Raw genomic sequence first — 14,211 nt, forward strand, 5'->3', positions numbered from 1 at the left:
ATCTCTCAAATCGAGCATCGGAGACTTGACTGTAAATGTTTACCCTTAGTTTAATCATTGGCGGAATAGAGTAGACTGGCATGCCAACTCATAACTTTCTCGGGTTCAAATGAGGCATTGTCACTGGGCTTCAATACACAGTCAGAGGGCTGTGTCTCCTGTTCCATTAGATTTTATCTCCAATTCTATGTATAACTTGATGGTTTACTAATGGCGTCGCTAGTTTTCAGGTTTGATCCTGTAATTTTGTTGCAGCAATGGATCTACTAGACTTTTTCAGACTATTTTATCAAAGCAATTTGAACTTCAGAGGGAAATGTTTACTTGGTCAAAGGACAAGAAAGAGGGCCCTGGGCCCTGGCCGCCGGCGTGGTCGTCCGGGCACCCTAGGCTGCAATGCCAGCCTTGCAGCGTGTGGTGGGTTCAAATCCCGTTCCCGACGACCTTTGGTGTGTGTCTCTCTCCCCCTTTTTTTTTTTTTTTTTTTTTTTTTTTTTTTTTTTTTTTTTTTAACAATATGTTTATTTTCGGTTTTCTTTTTTTTACATACAACATATACATGCAACAACAAAAACAAAGCTCAGACAAAATAAACAAACAAAAAACCCCACAAAACCCCCCCCCCCCCCCCAAAAATACAAAATAATCATGACACAGAGCACGCACATCACATTTCATAAGCCACAAGGCCAAACAAATGAACGTAGAGAGAAAACAAAACAAAGAAACAACACACCACTACCCCACTCCTGGTTCCTCCATCAGATAGGAAAGGTCGTTTCCCTTAACATACTGAATAAAACTTCCCCATATTTTCTCAAATAGCTCTTGTTTGTTTTTGAGAGTGTATGTAATTCTTTCTAAAGGAAGGCATAAAGATAGTTCCTTAAACCACTGAGCGATGCTAGGTTTCCCTGTCTTTTTCCACGAAAGGGCTGTCCTATCAAAAATCACACCTAGTGTTAAGTGAGCGGTGCTATTTCTGAGTTAATTTCGTTAAGTGTCCCGCGAAGCTTGGCCAATGTGACCCTGGGCGTACAACAACCTTTGAGCTCTTTGTGCCAAGATCTAGGCCACGCTTCAGAGTCCAGACAAAGCCAGATGTTGGAGCTTAGCTCCTTCCAGGAGCACCGCTCAGTGAAGGCATAAAAGACCCCAAAAAAGGACAGGAAATGGTTACCTTTCGGACAGTGCCATGGTTGTACCAAACCCCTGTGGGCTTACAGTATCCCTGGTGAGCACCAATCCTTCACTAAGATATCTGTTTAGAGACTCTCTCTCCCCCTGTGGATCCCAAAGTAAAGTCGCCATGAAAGGGCCGATTGTGTTGCGATGCTGTTGGAGTTTGGTTTCAGGTGAGATCCAGTCAAAGTGCTCTCTCGTTTCAGGCCTGCTAGTGATCGTTGTTGCGCTAAATAAAAAAATAAAAACTCCTGTCCCTAAAAAAGCTCCCTGAATCCAAGCCATTCATCTCTACTTGCACCCACTGGCTAGCCGGACACATATTGGGTGTCGGTCACTAAGAGGCGGGTGTTTGATTTTAATTTTAACCTTGGCCGGAGCTTATCAGATAGAATGGGCTGGGTTCAGCCGAGTGCCTGTATGTTGACTCAAAATGCACCCGGGCAACTTAGCACCCCACCTGGTGACTGGGTGGGGAATTTGGCAGAGCTGCATTCAAAAAAGGGCTGGCACAGTAACACAACACACAACACACACACACACACACACACACACACACACACACACACACACACACACACACACACACACACAGAGAGAGAGACTCAGACTTAGAAAATGGCTCTGTCTAGCCTCCGGTTGGTAAGGTTTAATTCAGTGGAAAGATTTAGCTATCCCTCCCTACGAAAGAAGTGATTTTTCTTCCATGGCTTTCTGGCTTTCTAGGTTACCAAAACAAAAAGTTACATCTTCAAAAACAGAGGGTCACAAAAATATGCAAAGTACACAGTAAAATACCATGCTACTGTAAAATCAGATTGTGTTAATTTATCTCTGATAGTGTACAAATGGAACCAAGTGGAGTCGTAAGAGTCCATTTGTTTGCTCTCAGAGTTAACCCATTTAGAACGGGTACACATTACTGTGTATCATTATTTTATGCTATAACTATTGAAAAATAGCAGATGTACAAGCTCACAGCGCACGCTGCGAGCTTGTAGATCTGCTATTTTTTTAATCGTGAAATTTCGTCCTTTTCACTTAACTGGAACTCAGTCTGTTCTTGAGAGACTACTATGTCAGTGGTTCTCAAACCTTTTCATGTGAAGGACCCCCAAAATGATATGTATTTGGCCAAGGACCCCATAATTCCAGGAACCACCCAGAGTCAGATCTACAAGCTCGCAGCGCGGCACTCGGTGCCGCGCTGTGAGCTTGTATATCTGCTGTTTTTCAATAGTTAAAGCAGTCAATAATTCTAGGCCTAAAAACAGTGTAGCAGGTCTGTATGTTGGCCCTGAACTCTTGTGTGTCTGTGCTCCAACATGGACACAGTGACAGGATGATAATCATGCAGCACACCCTATAATGCACTTCAGTACAGTTCATTATCACTCCTACTCGCTGCTCAAACAATAGCACTTCATTGTTTCCGCCTAACTCTTCTAATTCTGCGTGTTCCGTCACAGTGTGTTGCAACACAAGAAGAGAGATAGAGGCTTGAACAAACGTATCCTGGAATGGAAGTTAAGACGATACGATTAACCCAGAGTATTATTGAGGCTGCCTGTAACGAAATGTTTATTATTGGTGTTTAGCTCTGAATCTGCCCTAATCTGTCTTTTATCCTAGAGTACATAGTTAGTCTGTTACATACCCTAGAGAGCTACTGTAAAGGTATGTTCACATTGGATGCATCACACAACACTATAACTTAAGACCTTAACAACAAAACTACCAAAAGGTTTGTTTCGTATGCATGCAATGGTTACTGATGTTTGGTATAGTCTGTATGCATTCAGCACTTTATTTCTCACATACTCACATGGGGGAGCAGTAAGGTATTGGTGCAATAGAATGTGCTACAAGTAATGTCCAGTGTATCGTACAAAATATAATACAAGATAAACTATTGTGACTAATGACAGAGCAATTTGATACTTCTAACTAGCAGAGTTGAGCAACAGCACAACGACTGGTAAATTAAAATGACATTCTAGCACTTACTTGTGTATACCCTCTGCAGGAGATGAGTGAACATGAGTCCTCAGTCCAGCACGGTTATTATAGTTTAGAAATTTTCCATTTGTTTTTTATTTTTATTTATTTTATTTTGTGAGCTTGCTATGCAGCTATTTCTGCTATTTCTAAAGAACAATAATGGAGACTGACTAACAGACATAACGATCATTCATTAAGAAAGACAATCATAGAGAAAGGACATTTCTTTATGATTTTAGTTCATTTTAGTTTAGTTTTGTTTATAGTTTCACTGTAATAGCCCTGCAGCAGGCCCCTGTGTCCAGGCCTGGGAATGTGTAATCCTATGAGGGCTGTCCACCACATTAGTCTGGTACCTGAGTATGTCACCTTAAGGTTAGCTTCTTCAGGCTTTGCCAGGTTCTGCCAAAGCTACTCAAAGGCCTTTTCACAGGCGCAGTGCTGGCACAGCGCCATCTTTGGAGTTTAATGCAAAGATGACTTTATTTAGATTTTAATGTACAAATCTAGGTAAGCAGAGTTCAACAAAACATGGGTTCAGAGCCAGAGAGGTGGGGAGGGGTGGTATTTTCCTATAACCACGTATAGTCGTATACCCATCCCATCTACAATCTCACAATGCTTCATGGTAGCTCGTAGATCTGCTTTTGGCACTATTTTTGAATTGTACAATTTGTAGAAAATCAACCAATGTTTGCCCAATATAGAGACAACAGTTGCCTGGTTCCAGACCATAGACCCCGCCCACTCTCAGAGTGGACTCTTCCTCTGGTCTGGAGCTGAGTACATGAATAGGCAGTTTAGCAGCCAAAATGTTCGGCTGATCCAATGAGCGCAGGGGGTGAGGGTGGGTCTAACGAAAATCCAATCAGCGCAGCAGTTGAAACGATTTCAAATGAAGTTCACACACGACAGGCACACACACACACACACACACACACACACGCGCACGCGCACGCGCACGCGCGCGCGCGTGCGCGTTCGCTTAGTTCACCAAGCTGTTAATGTTGATTACATGTTTCTGGTCGCAGTTCTGTGGAAGCAGTCACTGGCACAGACAGAGACACACACACACACACGCTGCGGCCGTGCGTCGCGATCACCATGTGTCGCGATCACTTGCGCGCGGACGCGCACGTTCACGCTCGTAAAAAAGTCCCTCCCCCGTAAATCGTTTAGAATAGGGCACAGTTTCAGACTAAAGCGTGAGCTGAGTCTGAAATCAGGCTAGAGACACCAGGGTTATTGTGGTTAACAGAATTTATTTTATTACATTATTAAATTTAATTATCAAACATACCAAAAATACCAAAAACATTTTCCAAAAGACCAGAAGCAGGGATAAAACAATTACCCACCGACCATAAAAATGTATGATCCGGACGCAATATCAAAATCAATATCCCAGCAAATTGATCCAGAACAGTTTCTGTCCCTGTATTGTGAGAGTTATGCAACTTTCACTCTACTCCTCTATTCAGTGGATGACGTTTGATCTATTCGTTCAGACGAATAATTATAGCGGCAGTTTTTGCAGCTGCCGATTGTTTCTACAGCTGAGCTGGAGTTCACATTCAGTTCAGCCCACACAGGGAGTGGTTTCTTCAATAATTAAGATTGTAGATGTGTCATGATTGCCTGAATGTAAATTTCACTATATTTTGATGTGTTGAGTGAACTGACCCCAACCTCAGTTCCCAGACGTATGGGATGTATGGCTGCTGTTCTGAACTTGTCTCTTTGTCATTGCAGGTGGTGAAAACCATTGGATTAAGGGAAGTCTGGTACTTTGGGCTTCAGTATATGGATGGCAAAGGTTACCTCACCTGGCTCAAACTGGACAAAAAGGTAAGCTCTAGCTTCAATATAATATTTTGATTAATGTATTTGCAATATTTTTCTCCCTTTTTTTGTATCTGATGTGTGTGTTTGTGATGGAGGAACTGTGGCGGTAAATGTACTGCAACCCTCTGGGATTTACCAGAGGGAGAGAATGAGGAGGAAGTTGGCTGAGAACTACAATTCTCTGCCAGGAAGTGAGAGAGTTCTCAGCCAACCAGTTACAGTATTGGAAATACCTCCGATACTGCCCAAAAGACTGGATGGAGTTTCAACAAGCTATTGCACCAATCAAAAAGTCACATCATTTAGCAGATAGTGATTGCTCATTTACACAAACTGATTCTTGTTTATTTTAAGTGATGTTGCACCGCTGTTACGCTGTCACTACACTGTAAATATATCGCAGTAACGTCACCACGAGTTGCGACAGTCTTGCGGCATATGGCATAATGGCCTCACCTCAAAAGTCTTCACACGCATTCACATTGTAACAACTTTTGAAATACCATTCAAATCGAGACAAATACTGTACCCGAAAGCATAGTGAAAGACTGCATTCTTTCAAAGGGAAGGGCCCAAAATCACTGTTCTAGCTGTTTGCCTTTCACTTTAGTCAATCAGTAGCCACTACGTTATGCATGTATTATTCACATCGATGGGGTTGCGGTCACCGCGCTCCGCTTCCTCCGCGGAGGGGCAATTGTTTAGCCGTCGTCCGGTGGGTATCTGCAGCGGAGCAGCGGCGGGCTAGCTTCTGTAATCAGCTGTGTGCAGCCGCGTGAACTCTTTGTGAACCATCGTAAAACGGCCTCCAGCTTTCCTCGACTGTTATCCCTGAGCAAACACAGATTGTCTCCATTCACCGCAAAGCCCCAAGGTGCTCATATACTATACTGTAAATCCTCCTGTGTTGGTTACGTTTGTACTCTGATAGAGTACAAATGTAACCACATGGACCCAGCCTTAACGGGTCCACTTGGTCTCCACCAGGCCAGGTTGCCTACCCACAGCCCGCAAAATGTGGAAGTCAATCCTAGCCAATGGGAATGGAATATGTAATATGTGATTGATACATCTTGTTCACAGAGGATGTGTACAGAGGTGATTTGTGTCGGTTTTGGAGCAAAAGCTCTGTAGTAAAATGTTTTTTATTAAGTGAAGGTTCCACGCCGAACAGTCCAGCAGCGCCTGATATTAGCTGTTCAGACAGACCCTCTCCGTCTGACAGATGGAGAGGGGCGAGAGACAGTTAAGTCAGTTTGTGTTGCATTAAAATAATTGTATTAACCATGTACCTTGCCTTCTCTACGCTTGCAGATGACCATCGGTGGTCATTATGACTGTTTTGATAACCTGACTGAGACAAATTATATGAATCTTCACACCTCTCTTCCATAACCTGAGAGAAATATAAAACATATTTATATTTGCACTTTGGAATCATAACCACAATTAGAGAATACATGTGCTCCTCTGGCCTTGGTCAGCAGACTGTGCAATGTACAGTATGCTGCTGACATTGCGCTTCAACACAATGGCTCCACGCTCAGAGTAGAATATTCACTGTACTGTACTGTACAGTACAGTACATTACAGCCCCTGTAAACTTCTGAACTTCTGTCAAGACCGCTTGGTTCCTGTTTTGAAATTTGAGGAGGACACATTGTGTAAACACTTACTTAGCACAGGGTTTTTCAACTGTACCACCGCCCTCCCATAGGCAAATTATAGATACCAGATGGAAATGCACTCACAGAACTGCTGTACATAACTGTGAGTTGGTGTGTAGGGCAGAATTACTCACTTAAGTTGTGGGAAGAAGATATTCACCATGACGTTTTCTCTAGCCTGCATTACTTTATCGCTATGATGATAATGTTGATAATATTTGCATTCACAAGGCTGTCGACGGGAGACCACAGACTGTAACAGTCATTGACGCCTTCTTAATTGATTGGTGGCATGCCGCCATTATCACGCAAGCGTATCAAAGTTTTACTACCTTAATGGCTGTTGTTTCCTCATTCTACTGCAGTCACCACAAGGAAAATCCAATATTTCTTGTTCATGTCTTATCTAAACAGTGTGAATCATATTACTCAGACAGTTTAACATCTTTTAAAAGTGCAATTCAAACTACAGACTACATCTAATTTAATTCACATTTTCTTATGATATACATTAGGCTTGATGTGCTTAACCTTTATGTTTGTACTCAGTCTCACGCTGTATCAAATTTGTCCTTTTCAATTTAATGGATCCCCCGGGACTCCCATTTGTACACTCTCAGACTTACAGGCTTGTAATATCCATTTGGTTAAATAATACATAATCTAACTGGGTGGGGACCTCCTGGTCTGGAACACCCTGCCAGGGGGTCCCGCCCGGACCCCACTTTTGAGAACCACTGCACTGATCTATTCCACTCTAAACTTGCCGGAGTTGTTTTAATGATACAAGTCTAGTTATTTGCTTATGTAGACGAGAATGAAAGTCATATATACTGTATAACAGTGGTTCTCAAAGTGGATTCCAGGGACTCCGTGGGTTCCTTTTTTATGGGGGTCTAAATTGACCCATACTAGTCTGTAGCTGACATACGAATGGAACCAAATGGACCCTAAGGGGAGACCTTTAAATGTAAAAGATTGAGAAACCCTTCTGTATATAACCTGTGTTGTGTCTCCGGCCCTGCAGGTGTCCTCCCAGGACGTGAAGAAGGAGAACCCCTTGCAGTTCAAGTTCCGCGCCAAGTTCTTCCCCGAGGACGTGGCGGAGGAGCTGATCCAGGACATCACGCAGAAGCTGTTCTTCCTGCAGGTGAAGGAGGGCATCCTCAGCGACGAGGTGTACTGCCCGCCCGAGACCGCCGTGCTGCTCGCCTCCTACTCCGTCCAGGCCAAGTTCGGGGACTTCACCAAGGAGGTCCACCGGCCCGGATACCTCACCTCCGACCGCCTGCTGCCCCAGCGGTGAGCTTCAGCACCCCCCTCGTATCATGTTGTTTACATCATGTAGGGCACTGTTTACAAAACAGTGAGTCTGGACCACAGATATAAAGAGCTAGATGCCTCGTTCGCCTCTGCAGTTCATTGGAGCGACGTGCAACAGTTGTAGTCCGGACATCCTGGAAAAACTAAGGGAACGCTGTCAGTCAAAGTGACTACTGGCCAATCACAGCGCGACTTTTCCGGGACTTATCCAAGGACTACAATTCAATTCAACAGAGCCAGTTCCGATGATGCGCGGCTCAGCTGTTCTTACAGGCCTCTGATTGGCCTAGCAACTTCCCTATGTGTGACGCACGTGGAAGCAATGCACACGTGATTCCCTTAGTCCCTCGATGCACATGCATCAGAGTCGAAGGAGGCGTCTACCTTTCTATGTCTATGGTCTGGACTATGTCTGAGTTACACCTCATCTGCACTGCACGTGTATGTCCTGCGAAATACTGTCCGCATATGGAGTGTCGGCCATTGCTTTGCGACGTAGCCTGAACCAATGATCAAATAAATAAATAATTTTAAAAAGTGTTTGGTAGATGGCACGTTGTCTAGACAGAATCTAGGTTAATTGGTTACCTGGTGTCCTAGTTTCTTTGAAGCACTGCATTGTTCTCTCTGCACTCTAATTACAGTGTGTGACTAGTTCCCTTAATGTTTGTTGACTAGACTAGTACTGTTACTGTAAGTAAATTACACATTGACGAAATTCTCTTCGTTTTAGTAATCATAGCTTAGTTTTTATTTTGTCTAAGGGAAAAAAGATAGTTGACAAACATTTTTCGTCATAGTTTTAGTCCTCCTAACGCAATTAACACTGATGTGAATACCGTACTGTTCTATAATACCTGACATTTTGCTGTGTTTGTGTGCAGTGTTCTGGAGCAGCACAAGCTGTCCCGAGAGCAGTGGGAGGAGAGGATCCAGGTCTGGCACGAAGAACACCGTGGGATGCTCAAGTGAGTGTTTGGAAACTTCATCATCAGGCTTATCACATATGGCTTCTGGCCATAATGTGATAATGATGAATATTATCATATTTTCTTGATATTGTGATAGTCTTATACCAGTCCACCATATAGTAAGTACATTGTGCTCTGTCTCTGTCTCTGTCTCTGTCTCTCTGTCTCTGCAGTAGTGGAACAAGTACTCCATTTAGTTTTCTTAAGTAAAAGTATCAATACTACAATGTTGAAACACTCTGTTACAAGTAAAAGTCCTGTAAACACAATTTACAAAAGTAGTACAAAAGTATTGGTATCAAAATATACTTAAAGTACCAAAAGTAAAAGTACTGATTATGCAGAATGTCTCGTTTCACAAGGTTTTGTAGATCTACAAGGTCACAACACACTTTGTGAGCATGTAGATAGCCTATTCAAATCTCTCTAGGTCGTCCTCAAATAGCCACAGTCTAAATTGGGCTGAAGTGGTCAATATAAGTTTTGCAATAATCATTCAAATCTACAAATTAACTAGTACAGTTTTCAAATAATTGTTGTGGAGTAAAACTAAAAATACCACGTTTTCCTCTGAGATATAGTGGAGTAGTAGAAGTATTGAACAATGGAAATGCCAATTGGAGTGGAAGTACCTCATAATTGTAACTAAGCTAGTACTTGAGCAAATGTTACTTTCCACCACTCTCTGAGTGAGTGATTGCACTGTTTGACCTCTAGCTCTCCATCCGTGCAGGGAGGACGCTATGCTGGAGTACCTGAAGATAGCCCAGGACCTGGAGATGTACGGAGTCAACTACTTTGACATCAAGAACAAGAAGGGAACAGAGCTGTGGCTGGGGGTGGACGCCCTGGGACTCAACATCTACGAGAAGGAAGACAAGTAAGAACAACATCCCCTGGTGTCACCTATCGGCTGTCATTTATGCCCCCCAGGCAGTAACCGGACCAGTGACACACATTGTGAGTGAACTGGTCTGGTCGGGTCACATGAAGTCATGGCTCAAGTTGATCACTGACTAGTCTCGCAAGCCAGACTGTCGCCTCCCTCAATCTTCAAATGCTTCAGTCACACAGCCTGGAGCAACGGAAGCTCTGAAAATGATCAGAGCATAAAGCGGATTTGACGCTGCTTCCGTTTCGTCTTTACAGTCGTGCAAATCTGTTCCAATAGAGGGTATGCGCAACGCATGCATGAAGTGAATGGCAAATCGAGTAGCAAAGTGAGTTTAGCGTTGTTTAACGTTGTTTAATGCAATCAGATAGGAGTTCTCTGTTTGGATGTATGGGCTGTCAAGGCCAGAAAGTAGTTTTTTCCACTCAGTAGGCGTTCCCGCATAATTTCCGTGTATTATGATGATGTCACACGCATACCCTCTATATAAATCAAAACAATTGAAGCTTATACAGCTCGATTCTTAACAGAAGTGGAAATTCGAAAATGGCTTCCGCTGTCGGCTTTCAGGATGTGTAGTTCCAGGCTCTATATACTGTAGCATTCAGAGATTGGGGAATAGTTCTCTGTCTACGCGAGACTGATCACTGACTGACTCAGCAGATCCTATGATAGGAAGTCAGCAGGTCAATGGGCATCTTTTTATATCACCACAGATGAGTTCTACTTGTACTGACTGTGCACTTAGTGACACTCCAAAAATAGCAGTGTGACACGTTTCATAAATCATGCATAACCCTAACCCTAACTGGTCGAACCCTACAGTAATAATAGATATTAAAGTTATTTGAGAATTAAAAGAGATTTGAATTGGCCAAACTAGCAGTAGAACACTTGCAGCATCTTCCATTAACCCTCAATCTGTGATTTCTTCAAATGGTTGGCTATACTATATGTACAACAGCAGGAACATCAAACATATAATTTTCCAAATGTCTGAGTGAGTGTCTGTCTGTCTGTCTGAGTGTCTGTCACAGCGTTTCTCCTCAGTGGCTGGAGCAATTGATCTGAAATCGCATCACCATTAGCATATGAACACACCTGACACAACTGTGAAGCCCGTTTGTCACTTTCACAAATCATATGCTGTATATGAGCATTTTTATGGTATCTATTCTGCATCTAGCATGAGGCATATCTATTCTGCATCTAGCATGAGGCAAAATGTTTAACCAGCTGTGTGTGTGTGTGTGTGGGTGTGGGTGTGGGGTGGGGGGTTGTCTGGCCCTGTTACAGATGTTGTCCAAAAATCATGCAGATCGACACACAGTATCTCTATAGCCATTAAACGAAACGGGTATTTCTTACATTGATGCTCCTACATATTATCATGCAAGCACCAGTTAAAGTTACTTTCCATCCCTCATATACTGTGTGCACAGTGCACACCCCATAACCCACACACTGCACATAATTTCGGAGCTCATATCTTTGAACGGGTAAGGACTAGTAGGTATTGAAAGATAATACCTAAACATCATCATTCTACACATTGTGCCAAAAGTTTAGGAAACGGCTCTAGAGTGGCCGGCTCCTTCCACGCTGTTTATACGAATAGCAGATTGAGGCGGCCTAACAAAACCTTTCAGTGGTGAGATTTTTGTTGTTGTTAATTGAATCCCTGGTTACTCAGTGACGAGAGGTTGGCACTGGGCTCCAGAATGTTCAAGGTTCAACTATGTTCATAGTGGGTTTATGTCTGTGGCTGTGTGACAAAACCCATCACTAGACGACAAATGCTGGGAGTCTTTGGCTGACCCATTAGTTCACCTGCTGATGCACTTTGGCTGGTCGACAGCCAATTAGAAAGCCACTCATACTGTATCAGACTGGATTCTGGAATGCTCCGCCCCTTATTTGTTTCCTGGGGGGGGGGGTTTACTGGGGACAGGTAAATCATGTCATAGTTTGACCTCCCTTTAAGTAGACCTTTCAAATAAGTGTCAATTTGCGGGTCCTTGACGTGAAAAAGTTAGAGAACCACTGCTCTACCCACTCGGCCATGGCCGCCTCGCTCCACCCAGCTGGACAGACCTTCCAGTCATTGAATCTGCAAGCGGCCAGCCCTGCCACAGGGCCAGCCCTCTCTGTCTCTGCTGACCACACTCACCAGCTTTTGTTGTTGACAACCGGGGGCCGTTGCTCCCTGCGTCTAGCTCTGAAACGCAGCGTGTGAGCCGCGACCATGCCAAGCTCTACTGAAAGGAGCATGGAGCTCTGCAGCTGCTCTTGGCCGGGAGGCAGTAGATGAATGCGTCCCCTCAGTGGTGGCTTAACGAGAACGTTGATCCACTGTGCCACTCCGGCCACAGATGGCTGACATGTAACTGGAGTGGCATCTCTTTTTGGACCTTTTTTGAACTGGTGTGATTTCTGTCTTCTGGCAGAGGGATCATTTAAAACATGTTTAGTTAGGCTTGATCGTAGTCTTGAAGGCAAGTATAGCACAACAACAAGGCAATTCAAAGTGCTTTACACGATTAAGAGTGCACTAAACACAAAAGAAAACTACAAATAAAAACAGAAAAATAAGAAGAAAATGACAGTGCAGAAGAAGAAAAAACTCAGTAAAAGGCTGTGGCAAAAAGAAAAGTTCTTCATCTACAAGCTGATAGCTCATGAACTTGTAGATCCTCTGTTTCTTTTTTTTTTTTTTTTAAGCGAATATTTTTAACTCAAATCTTTGCTTGTGAGCATCCATGGAACAAAATATTTTTGAGATGAGGTCTGCGGCCAAATACTGTATGTATCATTTTGGGGGACCAAACGAAAAGTTTGAGCACCACTGAAGTTTTTCAGAAAACTGTTTGATTTAGAAGACATGCGTAGAGTCGGTCCTGTGGTCTCAATGGGTTAATAGTAGATCACAATGTGACGCGCTGTGAGCTTAATTCAGATCGGCTAAATCCTTGCGGGACACCTTAACACAAGCATACAGTAGATTGAGCATAAGGCTCCCCCGTCTGTGTGCAAATCTGCCTCCTCAATCCGCGTCTGTCTGTCTGTCTCATAATTAATTCCCTGGGATCAGTAAAGGGAGAATGCCTCTCCTCCGCCACGGTGCCCTCTACGGTAACCATGGCTACCGCGACTGGTTTTTCAAGCTGTGCGGCACTTAAGAATGTGAGGGCTAACCTCCACCGCGGTGGGGCCGTCCAATGAGAGACCAGCAACACGGCAGCACTTGCCAACAACAAGGCCCTGTGGAGGAGGCAGCCGCTTAACCCCTCACTGTCCACCGTGTTCCACTGACTGCAGCCAGCGGCCCGCTCCGCTCCTGCTCGGAAAGACTGGGTTTGAACCACATGCCAGGTTTTCCTCTTAGCAACCACCTTGGGTCAAACACACACACACACACACACACACACACACACACACACACACACACACACACACACACACACACACACACACACATAGGGTTTGTATTACAATGCTTGTGAGGACATCAACGTTTTTACCAGGAAAGTTGTCCTCACAATGTTTATTCCTCAATTTCTTCTATACTTGTGCCATCATTGACATTTGGCCTTCATAACTAAGTATAGTAATACACACACACACACACACACAGCTGAGCTTTGGGAATTAATCCGTTTTGTCTTTCAGATTTACACATTTGTAATGGCGGCTTCAATAAGAATAATACATCATTACAAATCCACACGTGGCACATCTTGAGCCATTACTTCTTTAAGAGGCCTTATTTGGACCATCTGCACTGTATAACGTTTACTTATTGAGCCAGGTTTGAACAGAATATGAAGTCTCAACTGAGCTATTTTATTGCCGGTAGCACAGCTGCTAAAGTGACTTAAAGGTTTCAGTGAAGACGTCAGTCATTTTAATCACAGACGTCTGAAGAGGATACTAATGACCGGCCAGTTGTGGCTTCATCCCTCACCCACCACCAATGGTGGAACGGTATTGAAGAATGGTTACATTTACTAGTACTCAGTTGTGGAAAAGTACTCGTATTCTTCAAAGTTTCACAGTTTCACAAGTTTTCAAATGAATAAAATGTATACAAATCTTTTGAAAATGGCCAATCTACAAGCTCACAATGCGCCACGTCGCATTGAAATACATACTTTAGCTAAATTAACAATTGTTAATTCAAAAATAGAGTAGATCTAGATCTACAAGCTCACACCACCTCGCAAAGTGCCCGGGTGTGAGTGTGTAGATCTGCTATTTTCAAGATGTAAGAAAATACAAATTACATTTATATTTTGGGGGATTTTGAAATTTTTGAAAAGAGTTTGAATTT

The 14,211-nt window shown here is 43.4% G+C and overlaps 1 protein-coding gene across 1 annotated transcript in view; it reads left to right on the top strand.

Annotated features, from left to right (window-relative positions):
- The window catches only part of ezrb (ezrin b), a 48,415-nt gene that overhangs the window by 18,036 nt on the left and 16,168 nt on the right, over positions 1–14,211 (top strand). Inside the window, exons 4-7 of the mRNA XM_080743982.1 lie at positions 4,936–5,031; positions 7,723–7,997; positions 8,903–8,986; positions 9,723–9,869. Of these exons, the coding sequence (XP_080600108.1) occupies positions 4,936–5,031; positions 7,723–7,997; positions 8,903–8,986; positions 9,723–9,869 (602 nt within the window). The remainder of the gene's footprint in view (positions 1–4,935; positions 5,032–7,722; positions 7,998–8,902; positions 8,987–9,722; positions 9,870–14,211) is intronic.

Source organism: Nannobrachium achirus (genome assembly GCF_963921795.1).
Source record: "Nannobrachium achirus genome assembly, chromosome: 16".
Taxonomy (NCBI): domain Eukaryota; kingdom Metazoa; phylum Chordata; class Actinopteri; order Myctophiformes; family Myctophidae; genus Nannobrachium; species Nannobrachium achirus.